General features: G+C 41.9%; 1 protein-coding gene across 1 annotated transcript; it reads left to right on the top strand.

The window, feature by feature from the left end:
* The first annotated feature begins 1,683 nt into the window (after positions 1-1,683).
* slc27a1a (solute carrier family 27 member 1a) lies at positions 1,684-20,159 on the top strand. Its single transcript, XM_034190235.1, has 13 exons — positions 1,684-2,020; positions 2,282-2,449; positions 5,468-5,862; positions 13,519-13,686; positions 13,867-13,936; positions 14,026-14,117; positions 14,848-14,957; positions 15,042-15,251; positions 15,340-15,466; positions 15,547-15,684; positions 15,863-16,027; positions 19,036-19,182; positions 19,274-20,159. Exons 2-13 carry the CDS (start codon positions 2,283-2,285, stop codon positions 19,429-19,431), a joined length of 1,947 nt encoding a protein of 648 aa, XP_034046126.1. The 5' UTR covers positions 1,684-2,020; position 2,282; the 3' UTR covers positions 19,432-20,159.
* Positions 20,160-20,178: the final 19 nt, after the last annotated feature.

Below are 20,178 nucleotides of genomic sequence, written 5' to 3'. Positions count from 1 at the left end.
CACCAGAGGCAAGGGCTGCGGTCCTGGACTTCTGTCACGGTTCCAAGCTCTCCTGTCATCCTGGGGTGCGAAGAACCATGGCAGTCGTCCGGCAGCGTTTCTGGTGGGCGTCCCTGGAGACCGACGTCCGGGATTATATCCAGGCCTGTACCACCTGCGCCAGGGGCAAAGCCGACCACCGCAAGGCCTCGGGTTTGCTACAGCCGCTGCCTGTACCTCATCGCCCCTGGTCCCACATCGGCCTGGATTTTGTCACGGGCCTCCCGCCGTCCCAGGGAAACACCGTCATCCTCACGATAGTGGACCAATTCTCCAAGGCGGCCCACTTCGTGGCCCTCCCGAAGCTCCCAACGGCCCAGGAGACAGCGGACCTCCTGGTCCACCACGTCGTCCGGCTGCATGGGATACCATCAGACATTGTCTCCGATCGCGGTCCCCAGTTCTCCTCGCACGTCTGGAGGAGCTTCTGCCGGGAACTGGGGGCCACGGTCAGTCTCTCGTCAGTCTCTGCTCCATCTCCTGATTGGCCCGTTCTGCGCCCCCTGTTGTGGGTCCGTGTACCTACACTTTCACAACAAGAGGGGCGGATCAATCCTAATATCGATAATATCGATGCCAACATTGGTATTGATATTGAACGATCCTTGTGTAAAAAGATCGATACTCAAGCTTTTTTTCTCTCCTGCACGCACGCACTGGCTGCTGCGCACGCAGATTCATCAAAGTCTACTCTCTGTAAGAGCAGCGCTGCGCTGTGTCACACAACACGGAGCAGCTCACCCTTGTATTGTGGTTTGTCAGCCCTCTACCTCAGGAGATTTTGTTTTAAGTTGTGTTGAGTGATTTTTTTTTTAAACAAAAATGTTGATTGTGATAAAGTATTTTGTTGTCACGTACAATGTTTGGCGAAATTCTATCCTAGGTCTTTTGGATCCTTTGGATCTATGAAGCTTAAATATGAAAAAGTATCGGTATCGATATCGGTGATACTGGGCCTGTATACTTGGTATCGGATCAATACCAAAATTCCCGGTGTCACCCACCTCTACCACTTACTCCATTTAAGGGTTGGGGCTGGCGCCTACCCCAGCAGGCACAGAGCAAGAAGCTGGGTACACCCTAGACAGGACGCCAGTCTATCACAGAGCCATAATTATTAAAAACTTAAAAAATCTATAAAATAAATTTAAAAATAATTAAAAAGCTTTGAATATTTTAATTTAAATGTAATGAGTCTTAAATATATACAATTTTTGTTTTCTGAGATAACATTAATAAATAATTCGAGAATAATACTGAACTTTTTCAGATGCACTTGTATATAAACTGTTGACTCACCGAAAATCTGACATACTGAAAAAACCGGGGGGGGATATAACTTGTAACCTTTATTTTAAAATTACTTTACATGGAAATAAAGTGGACAGTATCACTGACTTAACACGCATATTGTTTGATAAAAATGGAATAGGTGCAGTTGGGGACAGAGTTTTCCGCCACGGTGTATGTACATTTATGTCCGCAAATGTGGTCGTCATTGGCAGTCCGTTACAGGCACCCACAAATCTGGTGGTTGTGCAAAAGGGAGGGGTTATCCAATCACAAGTGAGAAGAGCTTGACAGGCACCCGTTTAATCCAATGGCTGAGCTCAGAAAATAGGCTCACAGCCCGGGGTGGGCGGTACCTCCTTTGTAATGACAGTTCAACATTGACTCCAGAAAATAGCCGGATGCACTCCGTATTTTACCGTTTTTACTCAGATTTTGACAGCTTTTGTTCGTCTTTTGCAAATTGTGAACGCTACCCACTGAATGGTATACTGTAGAGCTTAACTACTGACGTTGGGCGTATTTCTAAATACGTCTGCGCTTTAGCAATAAGAGTATTCAAAGTACTTTCCTGTCAGTGTAAATATCTGTGGGACGCTGTTTTGAGTGACACTGTAGTTTTCGTAAACTCCGTAAAGTTGGCGGTGTTATCGGGTGAAAGGTGACGTCGCTTCAGATTATTAACTCGTAGGTAAGTCCTGAACAATGTACTTATAGATGCTGCTGATGTGTGACCCAGACTAATATCTGTTCATATGCACTGCTAAATAAAGGTTTAGTTGGAGCTTCATTGTCATTCAGGGGGTTTTATATCGCTGCATTAGCTGTTAAATAAAGTTTCTTGAATGTACACAATGGACTATAGTGCTGGAACCTTCATGGTGAAACCCACTTTGGCCTAATGCCCATCCTAACCTAAAAGCCCATCTTTGTGCCTTCCCTCCATGATAAGAATGTACAATGTGGCGAGTGTCTCAGCCTCTCTGGGGTCCCTGGGACTGTTGCGTCTCTTCGGGATGTCCTGGTCCTGGAGTCTGGCAGCAGGTCTTGGAGTGTATCTGGGCACTAGAAGCTGGAAATACATCTATGTGGCGGCACGCACGGCCAAAAGAGATCTCAAGTAAGTTTAATATGCTCAAACAAAGCTGTAATGGTGGTACAGACGGTTGCCCAGTTCCGGATCACCTTTTTTAAAGTCCCGCTATACGGAGCCATAATGCAACTGCATGTCCTTTAATTGGGTATTGTTGTATTGGGTATTTGGATGTTATTTAGCTGAAAAAAGTCTGGGTGGAGTAGCGCTTCTACTTAAAGTGTGAAGCCACATTATGTGTGGTGCAAACATTTGCCAGAAATGGATCACTTTTGCCAGTTCCGGATCACGACACTCTGTGTCACTTTGGGTGCATTCCTGGCATCTGGCTGGAGCCCTTCTAATGCAATGATACACACTGTACCCGAGAATGTGTTTTGAACACAAAATGATAGAAATTATACTTATTTAAATGAGAATTTACTTAGTTTCGAAATGCGCCGTTATACGTTTTTACGAGCAAAAAATGAAGTGTGGAGGTGAGATTTCTCCCGAATTAAAAAGTAAAAGCCCCCACATTCATGCCCATTTGTGATTTTGAGATGAGCCCCAAAGTCCACAAGACTCACAAGTACTGACACGAGGCTGCTGCTTCAGTGATCCGCAACCGGCAAATTTTTGCGTCGGAGATAAATGCGCGCAGCAATTAAACAGCAAGACATAACACACTGATATTTTCTACCAAAGTAAGTAAGTATTTTCCCACTCTAAAATCAAAAACACTGAATGTCTAACTCACCTTTGCTATGTCTTAGAGATTGTTACTTTAAAACTTGCAGGAATGAGTGAGTGAGAAAAAGCACGCACACCGCAGACACCAGGATGTTTTGATTCTTCTGCTGATCACAAGGATGGCTGGATCCAGCCGAGCTTGTGGTTGTTTGTAGACAAAACATCAATCTTTCCATTTGTACCAAGTATTAGCTTATTTGTGCTGATTATGAGAAACAGCGGCGCAAAAACGACAGCAGTGATCCGGAACTGGCAATGATCCAGAACTGGGCAAGTGAATGTACAATCCCTTAAACTCAAGCTCTGGGGTCCGGATATGGCCCATGACAAAGTGGATTTTGGACCACAGGCATTGGACCACATTAAATTATTAACTTAAGGTTGTTGTTTCTGTTCCACATCTAAAGGTTGTTTTAATACCTCTTGTTGCACGTGTATATGTTGGGCACCATCAGTGGCACTGAGATGAACGCCAAGATGTACCGACACGTTACCTAGTGTGTGCGTGCGTGCGTGTTACAAGTGGAAGTATTATCCTGTAAGGTCACAGGTGCTCTGCCTCGTTTCATTACCCTACACACTGACAAAGCAGGCTATTGTAATCAGGTCTGCGTGTCTATGAACAAAATAACTACAAAGTAGAGAAGCTATATCTTTGACTGGACTGGGTTGCTTGACGCGAGGACGTTTCACTCCAAATCGCAGAAGCTTCCTCAGCTAAAATTCTTGCTCTGGTTGTCTGACTTCTGTCTTGACTCTTGTAGAGAAGAATAAACAGAAGCCACAAAAGCTAGCCTATAGCAGTCACTAGCCTATAGCAGTCTGCCTCTCGGTAGGAGGGGTCTGGTTAGGTTTAAAACTCCAGCTTTTGTGGCTTCTGTTTATTCTTCTCTATCGAGTCAAGACAGACGTCAGACGGCCAGAGCAAGAATTTTAGCTGAGGAAGCTTCTGCGATTTGGAGTGAAACGTCCTCGCGTCAAGCAACCCAGTCCAGTCGAAGATTCAAGCTTCTCTACTATGGAAACCACCTGGACAACTGAGAGCCTTCACAGAAAATAACTACAAGAAAAAAATATCCTGACAGATTTTCACCAAACTTGGTGGGAATATTACTTGGGCAGATACCTCAAAATGATTAACGTTTGGAAAGAATCGGACAAAGGTCAAGGTCAACAAAAGCATAGCGCCAAAAACATTGAAAATTATGATAATTGTATCATGGATCCTGTATCGTGATCCCCTGAACAGTCAGCTACTGTATGGAAGAAATAATGATCTATTACAGAACCAACATAAATGATTTGTAAAATATACCCCAAAGGGGGGAAAAAAAGGAGAAACAGAAGGAAATTACTCACTTACTTTGGAAACAGATAACATCAAATGTAATTTGTGCAATAAAATAATTTGTTAAACATTCACTAAAGATTGCTTTCTACATAATTAGTGTGAACAGAGATGTAATTATGTATCGCGTTGCAACAGGTGTTTCATGATATGTAAAGTATTGTGTAGCTAGTGTATTGTTACACCCCTAATCTCTGCAAGTAATAGGGCTAGAGAAATGATTTTAGGTTTATATTGATTAGCAAAATATTTGGGATTGGTATAAGTGGTGTTATGACCAAGTCACAAGGACATAATTAAAGGGGGTCATGTTTGCATCAACCCTCTGGTGCCTTTCATTGTAATTGTTACCCTAACTCCAATTATAAAGCATTTGTCATTTGCTATGAGAGAATAGAAAATAAGTTTGTAGCATTGGGTGACAATAGAGATGGTATAAGAGCCACCTCTTTTTTTCAGTGCCACAAGTCTTACTTGGCACAGCCTGTATACTTCACAAGGTATATCAGGGAAATTATGTTTCATGTCACCATGCAAACATGAGTAACCAGAATGTCAACAAAACTACATAGCTTGTACAAACAGGAAATAGTACAGAGATACAGCTGAATGAGAGCCTTCGGGGATCTGAACCAGAAGATGCTTGGTTAATTGAATGTGACTTATACCCTGAAACCCTTTATTTGGTTTAATCTGATGCATGGTTTTGTAAGAACATCATGCTGATCTATTCAGATAGAAATTTGCTCTGTTGAACTTTGACCTTTTGGGTTCTTGCTGAATAACTAAGGAATAAATAACTAATAGCAACAAAACCATCATTTCCTTGGTAGTGGTAATAAGTGAATGACCTGCCCTTAATTTAATTTGCAAGTTTCTGTCAGGCCCTCGGTGTGAAGGCTTTAGACATGCCTGCTGTTGATCCTTCCTCACCTTACATTTGTGTGTTCTCTGTCCCTTGCTAGTGGCCTCTATGTGCTGTTGAGAGTGAAGGTGGCTCTGTGGCATCACATGCGCAGTGGAAGCAACATCCTTTCCATCTTTGCCCAGACAGTAAAACAACATCCAAACAAGCCAGCACTGATTTATGAGGCTACAGGAGAAACATGGACCTTTACCCAGTTGGACGAGGTGTCAAACGCAGTGGCTCACTGGGCACGGGTGCAGGGATGGGCATCTGGTGACGTGGTGGCAATTTTCATGGAAAGCAGGCCGCTCTATGTGGCACTGTGGCTGGGCTTTGCCAAGGCTGGGGTGGAAGCTGCACTCATCAACTTCAACCTCCGCCGTGACTCCCTCTTGCACTGCATCGGAGTGTCAGCATCACGTGCCATTGTGTTTGGTTCGGAGCTGGTGGATGGTAAGAAATTTGTCCAACACAGGAAAGCAGAATTACACGTTAGTATTAAGGATTTTGTTCTGTATTCATGGTTACGTTTCATCTTAAAACACACCCTTACAAGATAACAGATAACCTGTTCTTCAGTGTTTATTATTTGTTAAATCTCAGATGTCTTCAACATTTTGTCCTGTGATGTCTCACTAATGTTCATATATGTTTGTTTGATATTGTCTATGATGACTGTCTGTGACTGTCTCTTTAAGGAGCTTTTTAAAATTAGCTTTAAGTTACAATTTATATTATATTACATTCTATGGGGTCACAACACATTTTATTCAGATGACCAGGCTATTCTCTGGGTCGTCCTGAAAATTTACGGGATGCCTAGCACATTTGCCCAACACAGGTACTAGGAATGCTAAGTAGAGTAGAGGTAGAGTGTCTGACTTCTTGCCAGTGAATTCTGGTGTCCATCAGGGGTGTGTTCTGGCTCCTGCTCATCAGTGCTTGCATGGACTGGAAGCTGAGTAGAATTGTGGAGACCGTCAGCTTATTTGCCTTTGATGGCCAGAAAAGGTTTATTGACATTGACTTTGTGGATGATGATGCGATCCTTGCGGAATCAATGGCTACCTCGATTGCAGCATTTGAGAAGCTAAGTAAGGAGTCAGTGTCTCAGTTTACAATTGTGCTGGATCAAGCCTAAGATCCAGGCTTTTAGTGACTTCCCTGATTCGGCTAATACAAGTGGATCTTTATGCAGTGAAAGTGTAAAACTTGTAAAGAGAGTCATGCACAACCCCAATTCCAATGAAGTTGGGACGTTGTGTAAAATGTAAATAAAAACAGAATACAATGATTTGCACATCCTCTTCAACCTATATTAAACTGAATACACCACAAAGACAAGATATTTAATGTTCAAACTGATAAACTTTATTGTTTTTGTACAAATAATTCTCATTTTGAAATGGATGCCTGCAACACTGTTCAAAAAAGCTGGGACAGTGGTATGTTTACCACTGTGTTACATCACCTTTCCTTCTAAAAACACTCAATAAGCATTTGGGAACTGAGGGCACTAATTGTTGAAGCTTTGTAGGTAGAATTCTTTCCCATTCTTGCTTGATGCAGGACTTTAGTTGTTCAACAGTCCAGGGTCTCTTCATAATGGGCCACATATCGCCCATGCTATGGGCACTAACACACCCCCATAGGATCACAGATGCTGGCTTTTGAACTTTGCACTGGTAACAATCTGGATGGTCTTTTTCCTCTTTTGTCCAGAGGACACAACGTCCATGATTTCCAAAAAACAATTTGAAATGTGGACTCATCAGACCACAGCACACTTTTTCCACTTTGCGTCTGTCCATTTCTAATGAGCTCAGGCCCAGAGAAGTGGCGGCATTTCTGGATGTTGTTGATGTATGGCTTTCCGAACTGTGTTAACTGACAATGGTTTTCTGAAGTGTTCCCGAGCCCAGGCGGTAAGATCCTTTACACAATGGCGTCGGTTTTTAATGCAGTGCCACTGAGGGATCAAAAAGGTCACGGGCATTCAGTGTTGGTTTTCGGCCTTGCCGCTTACATGTAGAAAGTTCTCCAGATTCTCTGACTCTTCTGATTATATTATGGACTATAGATGACGGAATCCATGAATTCCTTGCAATTGAACATTGCATTGAACAAAGTGGTGATCCTCACACCATCTTTGCTTGTGAACAGCTGAGTCTTTTGGGGATGCTCCTTTTATACCCAATCATGACACTCACGTGATTCCAATTAACCTGTTCACCTGTGGAATGTTCTAAGCAGGTGTTCATTGAGCATTCATCAACTTTCCCAGTCCTTTGTTGCCCCTGTCCCAGCTTTTTCTTGAGATCTCTGGGTGGAGGGTGTTTAGTGATGCCAATATCAATCAATCAATCAATCAATTTTATTTATATAGCGCCAAATCACAACAAACAGTTGCCCCAAGGCGCTTTATATTGTAAGGCAAGGCCATACAATAATTACGGAAAAACCCCAATGGTCAAAACGACCCCCTGTGAGCAAGCACTTGGCGACAGTGGGAAGGAAAAACTCCCTTTTAACAGGAAGAAACCTCCAGCAGAACCAGGCTCAGGGAGGGGCAGTCTTCTGCTGGGACTGGTTGGGGCTGAGGGAGAGAACCAGGAAAAAGACATGCTGTGGAGGGGAGCAGAGATCAATCACTAATGATTAAATGCAGAGTGGTGCATACAGAGCAAAAAGAGAAAGAAACACTCAGTGCATCATGGGAACCCCCCAGCAGTCTAAGTCTATAGCAGCATAACTAAGGGATGGTTCAGGGTCACCTGATCCAGCCCTAACTATAAGCTTTAGCAAAAAGGAAAGTTTTAAGCCTAATCTTAAAAGTAGAGAGGGTGTCTGTCTCCCTGATCCGAATTGGGAGCTGGTTCCACAGGAGAGGAGCCTGAAAGCTGAAGGCTCTGCCTCCCATTCTACTCTTACAAACCCTAGGAACTACAAGTAAGCCTGCAGTCTGAGAGCGAAGCGCTCTATTGGGGTGATATGGCACTATGAGGTCCCTAAGATAAGATGGGACCTGATTATTCAAAACCTTATAAGTAAGAAGAAGAATTTTAAATTCTATTCTAGAATTAACAGGAAGCCAATGAAGAGAGGCCAATATGGGTGAGATATGCTCTCTCCTTCTAGTCCCCGTTAGTACTCTAGCTGCAGCATTTTGAATTAACTGAGGGCTTTACAGGAAACTTTTAGGACAACCTGATAATAATGAATTACAATAGTCCAGCCTAGAGGAAATAAATGCATGAATTAGTTTTTCAGCATCACTCTGAGACAAGACCGTTCTAATTTTAGAGATATTGCGTAAATGCAAAAAAGCAGTCCTACATATTTGTTTAATATGCGCTTTGAATGACATATCCTGATCAAAAATGACTCCAAGATTTCTCACAGTATTACTAGAGGTCAGGGTAATGCCATTCAGAGTAAGGATCTGGTTAGACACCAAGTTTCTATGATTTGTGGGGCCAAGTACAATAACTTCAGTTTTATCTGAGTTTAAAAGCAGGAAATTAGAGGTCATCCATGTCTTTATGTCTGTAAGACAATCCTGCAGTTTAGCTAATTGGTGTGTGTCCTCTGGCTTCATGGATAGATAAAGCTGCGTATCATCTGCGTAACAATGAAAATTTAAGCAATGCCGTCTAATAATACTGCCTAAGGGAAGCATGTATAAAGTGAATAAAATTGGTCCTAGCACAGAACCTTGTGGAACTCCATAATTAACCTTAGTCTGTGAAGAAGATTCCCCATTTACATGAACAAATTGTAATCTATTAGATAAATATGATTCAAACCACCGCAGCGCAGTGCCTTTAATACCTATGGCATGCTCTAATCTCTGTAATAAAATTTTATGGTCAACAGTATCAAAAGCAGCACTGAGGTCTAACAGAACAAGCACAGAGATGAGTCCACTGTCTGAGGCCATAAGAAGATCATTTGTAACCTTCACTAATGCTTTTTCTGTACTATGATGAATTCTAAAACCTGACTGAAACTCTTCAAATAGACCATTCCTCTGCAGATGATCAGTTAGCTGTTTTACAACTACCCTTTCAAGAATTTTTGAGAGAAAAGGAAGGTTGGAGATTGGCCTATAATTAGCTAAGATAGCTGGGTCAAGTGATGGCTTTTTAAGTAATGGTTTAATTACTGCCACCTTAAAAGCCTGTGGTACATAGCCAACTAATAAAGATAGATTGATCATATTTAAGATCGAAGCATTAAATAATGGTAGGGCTTCCTTGAGCAGCCTGGTAGGAATGGGGTCTAATAGACATGTTGATGGTTTGGATGAAGTAACTAATGAAAATAACTCAGACAGAACAATCTGAGAGAAAGAGTCTAACCAAATACCGGCATCACTGAAAGCAGCCAAAGATAACGATACGTCTTTGGGATGGTTATGAGTAATTTTTTCTCTAATAGTTAAAATTTTATTAGCAAAGAAAGTCATGAAGTCATTACTAGTTAAAGTTAAAGGAATACTCGGCTCAGTAGAGCTCTGACTCTTTGTCAGCCTGGCTACAGTGCTGAAAAGAAACCTGGGGTTGTTCTAATTTTCTTCAATTAGTGATGAGTAGTAAGATGTCTTAGCTTTACGGAGGGCTTTTTTATAGAGCAACAGACTCATTTTCAAGGCTAAGTGAAGATCTTCTAAATTAGTGAAACGCCATTTCCTCTCCAACTTACGGGTTATCTGCTTTAAGCTGCGAGTTTGTGAGTTATACCACGGAGTCAGGCACTTCTGATTTAAAGCTCTCTTTTTCAGAGGCGCTACAGCATCCAAAGTTGTCTTCAATGAGGATGTAAAACTATTGACGAGATACTCTATCTCACTTACAGAGTTTAGGTAGCTACTCTGCACTGTGTTGGTATATGGCATTAGAGAACATAAAGAAGGAATCATATCCTTAAACCTAGTTACAGCGCTTTCTGAAAGACTTCTAGTGTAATGAAACTTATTCCCCACTGCTGGGTAGTCCATCAGAGTAAATGTAAATGTTATTAAGAAATGATCAGACAGAAGGGAGTTTTCAGGGAATACTGTTAAGTCTTCAATTTCCATACCATAAGTCAGAACAAGATCTAAGATATAATTAAAGTGGTGGGTGGACTCATTTACATTTTGAGTAAAGCCAATTGAGTCTAATAATAGATTAAATGCAGTGTTGAGGCTGTCATTCTCAGCATCTGTGTGGATGTTAAAATCGCCCACTATATTTATCTTATCTGAGCTAAGCACTAAGTCAGACAAAAGTTCTGAAAATTCACAGAGAAACTCACAGTAACGACCAGGAGGACGATAGATAACAACAAATAAAACTGGTTTTTGGGACTTCCAATTTGGATGGACAAGACTAAGAGTCAAGCTTTCAAATGAATTAAAGCTCTGTCTGGGTTTTTGCTTAATTAATAAGCTGGAATGGAAGATTGCTGCTAATCCTCCGCCTCGGCCCGTGCTACGAGCGTTCTGGCAGTTAGTGTGACTCGGGGGTGATGACTCATTTAAACTAACATATTCATCCTGCTGTAACCAGGTTTCTGTAAGGCAGAATAAATCAATATGTTGATCAATTATTATATCGTTTACTAACAGGGACTTAGAAGAGAGAGACCTAATGTTTAATAGACCACATTTAACTATTTTAGTCTGTGGTGCAGTTGAAGGTGCTATATTATTTTTTCTTTTTGAATTTTTATGCTTAAATAGATTTTTGCTGGTTACTGGTGGTCTGGGAGCAGGCACCGTCTCTACATGGATGGGGTAATGAGGGGATGGCAGGGGGAGAGAAGCTGCAGAGAGGTGTGTAAGACTACAACTCTGCTTCCTGGTCCCAACCCTGGATAGTCACGGTTTGGAAGATTTAAGAAAATTGGCCAGATTTCTAGAAATGAGAGCTGCTCCATCCAAAGTGGGATGGATGCTGTCTCTCCTAACAAGACCAGGTTTTCCCCAGAAGCTTTGCCAATTATCTATGAAGCCCACCTCATTTTTTGGACACCACTCAGACAGCCAGCAATTCAAGGAGAACATGCAGCTAAACATGTCACTCCCGGTCCGATTGGGGAGGGGCCCAGAGAAAACTACAGAGTCCGACATTGTTTTTGCAAAGTTACACACCGATTCAATGTTAATTTTAGTGACCTCCGATTGGCGTAACCGGGTGTCATTACTGCCGACGTGAATTACAGTCTTACCAAATTTACGCTTAGCCTTAGCCAGCAGTTTCAAATTTCCTTCAATGTTGCCTGCTCTGGCCCCCGGAAGACAATTGACTATGGTTGCTGGTGTCGCTAACTTCACATTTCTCAAAACAGAGTCGCCAATAACCAGAGTTTGATCCTCGGCGGGTGTGTCACAGAGTGGGGAAAAACGGTTAGAAATGTGAACGGGTTGGCGGTGTACACGGGGCTTCTGTTTAGGGCTACGCTTCCTCCTCACAGTCACCCAGTCGGCCTGCTTTCCCGGCTGCTCGGGATCTGCCAGAGGGAAACTAACGGCGGCTAAGCTACCTTGGTCCGCACCGACTACAGGGGCCTGGCTAGCTGTAGAATTTTCCACGGTGCGGAGCCGAGTCTCCAATTCACCCAGCCTGGCCTCAAAAGCTACGAATAAGCTATACTTATTACAAGTACCATTACTACTAAAGGAGGCCGAGGAATAACTAAACATTTCACACCCAGAGCAGAAAGGTGCGGGAGAGACAGGAGAAGCCGCCATGCTAAACCGGCTAAGAGCTAGTAGCTGCGCTAAGCTAGCAGATTCCTAAAAACACACAAAGTGAATAATGTGTAAATAATTTAGAGGTGATTCAGCAGAGGGAGTGCTTTAGTTAAGGCACGTGAAGATTACACTGTGAAACAAATCGTTATCTAGTTAACTAGATTAATCTAACTGTGCAGATTAAACAGCTAACAGATACAGCAAAACACCGGTGTGCTCCGGAACAGGAAGTGATACAATACCGCAGTGAGAGCCAACCACCAGTAGAGTCATATCTGTGTAGGAGAATGAAGGTCCAAGTCTTTGGCATCTTGATACTTCCTGTCTTGCTGTGTAGTTGTGAGACTTGGACACTCATCAGTGACCTCAGGCAAGGGCTAGATGTCTTTGATACCAGGTCTCTTGAGAGGATTCTTGGGTGCTGCTGGAGGGACATAGTGTCATACTTGGTTGGTTCAGATGAAGTGTACTAGTTGCATTCTGAGGGAATGTCAGTACAACATTTTAACCATGTGGTGCACGTCTCTGGGCATGATCCAGCATACAGTTGCCCTCTGTGTTCACAACCCAGCAAATGGAAAAGTCCCAGGGGGTGCTCATGTTTCATCTGGCTGTGGTAAATAGATGGTTACTCTTGACAGGTGAAGATGAACCAGTTGTCCCCCTTAGTGGTCTGCTGTGGCACTTCCCTGGTGTGGTGAATGCTGCAACATAGCATGCTCCCAGATGTTTGTTGCTGTTGAGAATGCCGTGCATTTTTGTAACTCATGTGGATGCTACTTGTTCACTCTCATTTATTGCATCAAAAACTTAATTTTTCAAAAAAGGATCTCTCACAAACACTACATTTGTCAAAAGTGAGTACAGCAATCCTTTCACCTTACACAGACACCACGTTTTGCTGTGCATGTATGTCTCCCAGAGTGGCACTAATGCATTTGCTGTAACCTAGCTCAGTGCTGCTCAACACTGCGCTGCAGTGTCTGAATCAAGCTGTTTAAAACAGCTGGAATGTCGGATGCAAACAAAGAAAGAATGTGGAATTACACTGAATCCACAAACTTAATACAGATTGTTTCTGTCTGTATTTCCTTAATCTTTAAATAACCAGTCAGCAGTCTGTTTGTGTGCCTCTGTATTTTGAAATAATGACATCATACGTGTCGGTTTCATCATGTTTTCAATTGTGTATTATGTAGGATTATGAAAGGGTGAATATAGTTAAATGCATTTAATTTTATATAAAAAGCCTCAGTAAATTAATTGTATGGTTGATTTGACCCACAATATTAGATCTGGTTTATTGAATCTTGTCTTGGCTTGTTTCTTCTCTTCCCATCTCTCCCTTGGTTCTCTCCACTGAATGTCAGCAATGCTGGAGGTGAGTTCTTCCATTGGCCAGTCTATGGTACGGTTTTGTGCTGGAGATTTAAGCGCTGATCATCTGGCCTACCTGGCTGCTCATCCCCTGGATCCCATTTTAGCCTCTACCTCTAGACTCCCTCCTTTCCCTTGTGTGCCTCCCAAAGGAATGAACGGTGAGTAGCCCATCTCCCTCTGAACTGAACTCTGGTAAAACATAGTCTGTTTGTTTAAAAAATACCATGCTGTCCTCTGAACAGGTCCTATTGGCGCTGACTGCAGCAGTGATGGAAATGCTGCAAAGGTGTGTTTGCAGTTTTCAATTTCCTAATGCTACATTGTGTTCTTTTCTGCAGACCGGTTGTTCTATATTTATACCTCCGGCACCACAGGACTGCCAAAGGCTGCAATTGTGGTGCACAGTCGGTATGTTTTCTTAAAAAACAACTTTACACTTTCATGTTTGATACAGTTTCTGTACAACTAATGAATACACATCTGACTATTTACAACAGTTACTACCGAATTGGTGCGTTTGTGTATTATGCCTTTCGTATGCAGCCCAATGACATCATCTATGACTGTCTGCCTCTCTATCACTCAGCAGGTAGGTGATACTAGTCTTCACATCTTTATAAGGACTTACCTTATTGGCCCAAATATAAGATCGAGGGGTTGTTTTATAATACATACATCTGAAAAATCAGCCATTTTGTACTTACAGATGAGACTATTACATGTCATATGCATCCCCAACAGTAGGTGGAAATTTCAAGCCTTAAACTTCTTGTTGTTCGTAGCCACCCCATAACAGCCAAGCAAGAGGCATAAGGCAGGCTGCGAGATAGAAATTACCTTCATTTTGCCGAATGTTGTTTCTTCATTTTAACATAATAATCCCTTATCTACATATCTTTAAGAATATCCTCACAAGAATCAATATTAAAAATTTACACAATTAAAAATAAAATCACAATTGTTTAACATTACATTTCTATGAGAATCCTCTAGACTGCTGCTGCTGGTACGACTCAACTCCCGTTTTTCTCCTCACCATTTTATTTCAAAACTGGACCCATGTTAATTTCAGTCCTTTCATTGATTTACTTACTGGCATGATTATCTGAGGAGCCAAGATAGGCCAGTGTAGACTGTTTATTGTGCTTTCATTATGATTGTTTTGAAATAAAACAATTTTCTTCAAAAGAAAAAAAGGTTTAGTCTTGAAAATGGTGGAGTCGTCGTGTCACCAGGGCCATCTTGTATTTGGGCCAATGTGGTATATTTCATATTGGTTGTATAACATCCTGCAAGTATGAGTTTTGTCATTTGTGCAGGAGGTATTATAGGAGTTGGTCAATGTCTGCTTCATGGTCTCACTGTGGTAGTTAAGAAGAAATTCTCTGCTAGCCGCTTTTGGGAAGATTGCATCAAGTACAACTGCACTGTAAGAATCTATTTGCAAAAGCATGAAAGGTGCCATTTTCTAAAATTGCTATCCTGTATAAAAATACCAAGTTTGCATTTTTAGGTGGTGCAGTATATCGGTGAGATCTGCCGCTACCTTCTGTCTCAGCCAGTGCGGCCATCAGAAAAGGGACATCGAATTCGCCTGGCACTAGGGAACGGGCTCCGCCCCAGTGTGTGGGAGGCCTTCACAACACGTTTTGGAGTGAAGCAGATCGGCGAGTTCTATGGTGCTACTGAGTGCAACTGCAGCATTGCCAACATGGATGGAAAGGTCAGCAATCATGGTGTTCAGTGTTCCTTTGTACTGTCAGGTTAAAGTCTCGGTCCACTCCAAAATCTTTCTTAACCGCTCTCACCAGGTGGGAGCCTGCGGATTCAACAGTGTCATTCTGCCTAATGTGTACCCCATCCGCTTGGTGAGGGTAGATGAGGATACCATGGAGCTGGTTCGAGACAAACAAGGCCTGTGTGTGTCTTGCCGTCCAGGTAGATCAGATTAGTGTCATTGGAGTGTTAAATAGGTTGGTCTTCTAAGCACACAGTTAAATCTGTCAGGTTGTTTTTAGGGGAACCGGGGCTTCTGGTGGGTCGTATCAACCAGCAGGATCCATTGCGGCGGTTTGACGGATACGCAAACCAGGATGCAACGAGGAAGAAGATAGCCCACAATGTGTTCAAGAAAAATGACTCTGCATATCTGTCAGGTTACTGCCACAGTTAAAAATAACTACCTGTTTCATGATGCTCATACCATGTTTATCAGATTGTGTGTATACACACACACACATACATATATATTACACATACAGACACAGACAGAGACTAATAAAGACACATTGACTGTGACACAGTAATCATTTTGTCTTCGTATTGGTATTTTAGGTGACGTACTGGTGATGGATGAGCTGGGCTACATGTATTTCCGAGACCGCGGTGGAGACACGTTCCGCTGGCGAGGAGAAAACGTCTCCACCACTGAGGTGGAGGGCATCATCAGCAATATTCTGGGTCAGACTGATGTGGCAGTCTACGGCGTGTCCGTGCCAGGTGATGTTGGCACAACAGATGCCTTTTATTAGTCCGTTAAGATGCATCTGCACCCCTGAGTTTTTCGTACAGATTTTAAAATATGTTAAAAAATAAATACAAATGTCAAAAAAGAATAACAAGAAACACGTGACACAGTTATTGAAGATTTTCCAGTCAATAATCAGGGTTTCACCCAGTTTTCTTGAGACAGAATAGTGGGTGAATACAGGGACATTTCCAGGTCACAAACAGAAATAGTGTTGTCCTATATGATGAATTTGTGGAGTAGACAGTTTTCAAAAAATTAATGACTGTGCAAGAAGGAGACTACTGAGGGAAGCCACCAAGACACCTTTGAGGACACCTTAGAGTTAAAGGCTTCTTGTGGATGTGATTGGAGAAAGGGGAAAGTACAACTTTTGTCTGTTGCGTCAAAGCTTCATGGTGTCATGTAAGAGTTAAAAACAGCACAGAGAAAGAGGTTGCTAAAGAGAGCTCAACTTCCCCCTTATGCCCTCACCGCTTACTATAGGGACACGGTCGAGGGCATCCTAACAAACTGCATCTCTATGTGGCATGAGAGCTGCACTGCCATGAACCGTAAGGCTCCGCAGAGTGTTGAGAGCCACTGAGACGGTCAGCCACTACCTGTCAAAAGCCACAAAGATCATTGCGGCCCCCACACATCCCAACCATGGACTGTTCTCCCTTCTGCCCTCAGGCAGACGTTATCAGGGCATTTGGAGCAGAACATCCAGGTTCTGTAAAACCTCTTCTCCACTGCAAGAAGACTCCTGAACTCTCAGTAACTGCACATTCCACTATTTCTAATATTTATTGTATACCTGTTATTTAGTGTATATATACGTGTGTGTGTGTATGTGTGTATATATATATATATATATATATATATATATATATATATATATATATATAAATATATATATATATATATAATTTAGTATATTGTGTTATTCATAGTATATCTGTTCTTTCATATATTCATCTTTCCACCCTGCAATTTGCACACACATATTATCTCTGTTTTTTCTGTGTATTTGCTGTTTTATTTTATTCGTCTTTGTTTTTGTGTGGAGACAGTGGTAATGAAATTTCATTCCACTTTGTGCCTTTTACAAGATGGAATGACAATAAATAAATCTTGAGTCAAGTCTACACAGAACCACATATTTTGGTATCGACGACTTAGAGTGAATTAATTTGCATGACTTTGTCAAACTTAGTGTCCCTTGTGCCTTGAGTTTCATACTGAAGTTCTTTTCTGCTATGATCCACCGTGAAGGCGTGAGTGGTGATGCAAACAGACAATAGTTGCACTATGCCCAGTTTCTCCAATTACATCCACAGAAGCCTACGCATAATACTTTCAGAGTTGTCATGACGATCTTGCTGGCTTCCTTTACTAGTCTCCCCTTGACCGGTTACTCAGTTTTTTGAGAACTGCCTACTTAACACAAAATTTCCTTAAATTCTCATACTGTTTGTATTTCTTAATGATTGATGTGGTTGAACCCCAAGACATATTGAATGACTTGGAAATGTTCATGTATCATCCCTTGCTTTTTCTAAAGAAAATTGCCTGTAAAAATGCTGATTTACTGGAAATTTAATGTAGACAGTATTAGACAAATCAAAATAAATATACTGCTATTGAAGACCTGAGTTGTCTTCTATGTATTTTAGAGTGCATCTGGTAAGTATTCACAGCACTTAAGTTTTTCCACACTTTATGTTACAGCCTTATTCCAAAATGGATGAAATTCATTTTTTTCCCTCAAAATTGTACTCACAGCACCCCATAATGACAACCCCCTAGACCAGAGGTCTCAAACCAGTTCCAGAAAGGGCTGAGAGGGTGCAGGCTTTCTGTGCAACCACCCACTCCAGCAGGTGATTTTACTGATTGACTGATTTCACCTGCTCAAAGTGATGTTAATCAGTGAAATCACCTGCTGGAGTGGGTGGTTGCACAGAAAGCCTGCAGCCTCTTGGCCCTTTCTAGAACTGGTTTGAGACCTCTGCCCTAGACCTTTGATACTTACACCATAGGTAACCCCTGGGGACTACACAAGCTGATTATATTTCATCGTTGTTTGATGCATAAATTTCCACGGGGAGCACAGTGGTTCTTGTGTTTTGCACACTTGCTTCCAAAACAGAAGGTTGGCAGGGCAAGTCCCATTCTCTTTCATTTGGAGTTGTATCAGGAAGAAAACTCGTGCTGAATCAATCTGTGTATCCATATCAGATTGACTGTGGCAACCCTGAGCAAAAACAGAAATGCCACAAGTATATAAGCATATATTTTGTATATTAACAAAGATGAGGTGATTTCCCTTAAACTCCTCAATGAGTACAATAACTCAACAACACTTGATGCTGCACCACAGGTAGCCCCTGGGGAGTAGATGACCTGATTATGGTTTTAGGATTGTTTCATGCATATTTTTGCATAATGAGAATGATTTTGCCTTATATCATAGGCAACCCTTCGGCGTAAATGAGCTGTTTATGTTGTAGGGGCGTCTGATGCGTACTGTATGTTTGCATAATGAGAATGGAGTATTTTTTTTCTGAAATGCACACAATTCTATTAATATGGTAGACACTTGATACTTCATGCAGCCATGCCACTCTGCACACCTGATCCCATCAGATCTTAGAATTTAAGCAAAGAAGGTCCTGATTAGTACTTGGCTGGAAGACTGCTGTGGAACATCGCGTTTCCTCTTTGTAAAGTTGGAGTTGTGTCAGGAAGGGCCTCTGCCGTAAAACCATCAGATGCGACTCTCTACTAGAGCTGCTGTGGCAACTCCAAGCAGCTAAAAGCAAAAAAAAAAAAAAAACACTTGATACTTACACTGTAGGTAACCTTTAGGGAGTGGATGGGCCGTTTATGCTTTCGGGTTGTTTGTTGCATATTATTTTCAGATTTAACTTTTTTTTTGTGGCCTACCAGCCATTACTTGAGAATGCTGACATTTATCACTGGCTCTTCTGACCAGGTGTGGAGGGAAAGGCGGGTATGGCTGCTATTGCAGACGTTTCAGGGAACTTTGACTGCAGCAGTTTCCTACAGAAGGCTCAGCAGTCCTTACCACAGTACGCCCGCCCTGTGTTCCTACGAATTTCCCCAGAGGTGGACACCACAGGTAAATCCTGTCCTCTGAGCTGATGAACGCATCATGTTGATGCCTTAAATCACAGCATGCTCTCAGTTGTGTTTCCTTCATTTTAATACAGGTACATTTAAAATCCAGAAGACCCGGCTACAGAAGGAGGGCTTCGACCCTCGTGTCACAACAGACCAGATCTACTTCTTAAATCCCCGAGTTGCGCATTATGAGGCTGTAGACGAGGAGGTATACAATTCCATAGTGGATGGAAAAATGTCTCTTTAACGGCACCGTTATTCACCTCTGCTGAGGAGACCTGTATAGAGAAAACGTACATACCCTGATGTCAGCACTGATCTGGATGTTGGTGCTCTGCCTGCCTGGATCTTTACCTGTCATGGTGAAGGAGCGCCTACATGGGCTTATGGTTACAGACAATATTTTAACGCTGTATGAGCAGCATGAGGGCATTTATTATATTTAATAACTTCCTCATGAAAACCTCAAAAAGCCTTTGAGTAAAGTTGCACATCCACTTCAAATATGGTAGCTTAGGATGGCGAGCAACAGCATCGCATCAAACTCTGTTACAGGGTATGCACCCGCTTAGGAAATATACAACAGAATTAAATCTGTTTAGCTCTAACCAGACACGAATCTGAAGCTGTGCAATTATTAACGGGCATATCTCACTCCAGTCAGCACTGTCTTTTAAAAAGTTATATACCGGATTAGAAATAATTTCTTCTAAATCTTTAACGTGTGCAGGCCCTGATGTAGCTGATAAAGGTAAAATGTGCCAGAATGCATCAGAAAAATGCAAGATAGATTTACAACCATTTTTATCCATAATTGTTACATAACATTTGGAACAGTTTTTTTTTTTTTTTTAGCTGGGTGAAGGTCACTTTCCTGTGTCCAATTATAGTTTCATGCGTGGACTTACACCAGTACATCAATCCAGGTTGCTTTTTGTATTAAAAAAAACCTAAACTAAAATAAGCACAAAGTATCCATTAATAAATACATACC

Source organism: Thalassophryne amazonica, chromosome 16 (assembly GCF_902500255.1).
Source record: "Thalassophryne amazonica chromosome 16, fThaAma1.1, whole genome shotgun sequence".
NCBI classification, from domain to species: Eukaryota; Metazoa; Chordata; class Actinopteri; order Batrachoidiformes; family Batrachoididae; genus Thalassophryne; species Thalassophryne amazonica.
The sequence above is the reverse complement of the archived record's forward strand: the minus strand, read 5'-3'. Positions and strand labels throughout refer to the sequence as shown.

Coding starts and splice junctions, on each gene's coding strand:
- slc27a1a (XM_034190235.1), top strand. CDS start 2,283: ATGTACAATGTGGCGAGTGTCTCAGCCTCTCTGGGGTCCCTGGGACTG. Junction 14,958..15,041: donor GCATCAAGTACAACTGCACT/GTAAGAATCTAT, acceptor TTGCATTTTTAG/GTGGTGCAGTATATCGGTGA. Junction 15,252..15,339: donor TTGCCAACATGGATGGAAAG/GTCAGCAATCAT, acceptor CGCTCTCACCAG/GTGGGAGCCTGCGGATTCAA.